Source organism: Geospiza fortis, unplaced genomic scaffold (assembly GCF_000277835.1).
Source record: "Geospiza fortis unplaced genomic scaffold, GeoFor_1.0 scaffold180, whole genome shotgun sequence".
NCBI classification, from domain to species: Eukaryota; Metazoa; Chordata; class Aves; order Passeriformes; family Thraupidae; genus Geospiza; species Geospiza fortis.
Genome location: NW_005054452.1, coordinates 1,639,241 through 1,640,377, shown reverse-complemented (window position 1 = coordinate 1,640,377; position 1,137 = coordinate 1,639,241). Strand labels below are relative to the sequence as shown.

General features: G+C 62.8%; 1 protein-coding gene across 1 annotated transcript in view; it reads left to right on the top strand.

The window, feature by feature from the left end:
* Positions 1–1,137, top strand: part of LOC102038351 (vasotocin-neurophysin VT-like) — a gene marked incomplete at its 5' end in the record, with an annotated part of 3,134 nt that continues 1,997 nt past the window's right edge. Inside the window, one exon of the mRNA XM_031062585.1 lies at positions 1–41. Within this exon, the coding sequence (XP_030918445.1) occupies positions 1–41 (41 nt within the window). The remainder of the gene's footprint in view (positions 42–1,137) is intronic.

The window sequence follows — 1,137 nt, the reverse complement described above, 5'->3', positions numbered from 1 at the left end:
CCCCGCGGCGGGAAGCGGGCGCTGGCCGACACAGCTCTGAGACAGGGACGGGATGGGAACCTGGGGACAGGGATGGGGCTCCGGGAGGGACAGGGGGCTCCGGGGGGGCTCTCCCTCACCTCTGAGTGTGCCACGCTCCCGGGAGCAGCGGGGTTTTGGGGTGGGACAGTGGGGCAGGAGAGACCCCTCCAAAGTGATGTTGGCATCTGGAGAAGAGGCTCAGCAGAGCGTCCTGCAGGGCTGGGGGGGACAGGACAGGACAGAGCAGGGACAGGGGACAGGGAGGTCATGGGGACACCCCAAAGCTGGGACACGAGGTCACCGTTGCTGGTGGCAGAGACCAGCTCTGGTGGCAGAGTGGCACCTCCAGGAGCTGGAAGAGGAGCTGGTGGGGAGCTGCTTTCCATACACAGAGACAGAGAGGCTCTGGGGGGTACAGAAGCTCCCTGTCACCTCTGGGCACCACTGGCACCGTGGCACTGTGCCACCCTCCAGGAAGCAGAGAGGTTTTTGGGGTGGCTGGGGACACACGATGGGGCAGTGGCAGAGGAGTGACAGCTCCAAAGTGGCACCTGCAGGCTGATGTCCTTTTGTGGCTCAAGCTTGGCCACAGCAGAGTGTCCTGCTGGGCTGGGGGGGAGCAGGACAGGACAGAGCACGGACAGGGGACAGGGAGGTCATGGGGACACCCTAAAGTGGGGACACCAGGCCACCATTGCTGGTGGCAGCATGGCACCTCCAGGAGCTGGAAGAGGAGCTGGTGGGGAGCTGCTTTCCATCCTTCATCCCTACCCCCTCCATGCCAGAGGGGTTCCCAACGGGACACAGCACAGCTCAGCAGCCCAAAGGGGCCACCAGAGAAGGGCCCCAAGCCCCAGACTCCATCCACAACCTCCACATGTTCCTCCAGTTCCATCCACAACCTCCGCACGTCCATCCAGCTCCATCCACAACCTCCACACATCCATCCAGCTCCATCCACAACCTCCACACATCCATCCAGCTCCATCCACAACCTCCACATGTCCATCCAGTTCCATCCACAACCGCCACACGTCCATCCAGCTCCATCCACGACCTCCACATGGTCCTCCAGCTCCATCCACAATCTCCACACATCCATCCACAACCTCCCTC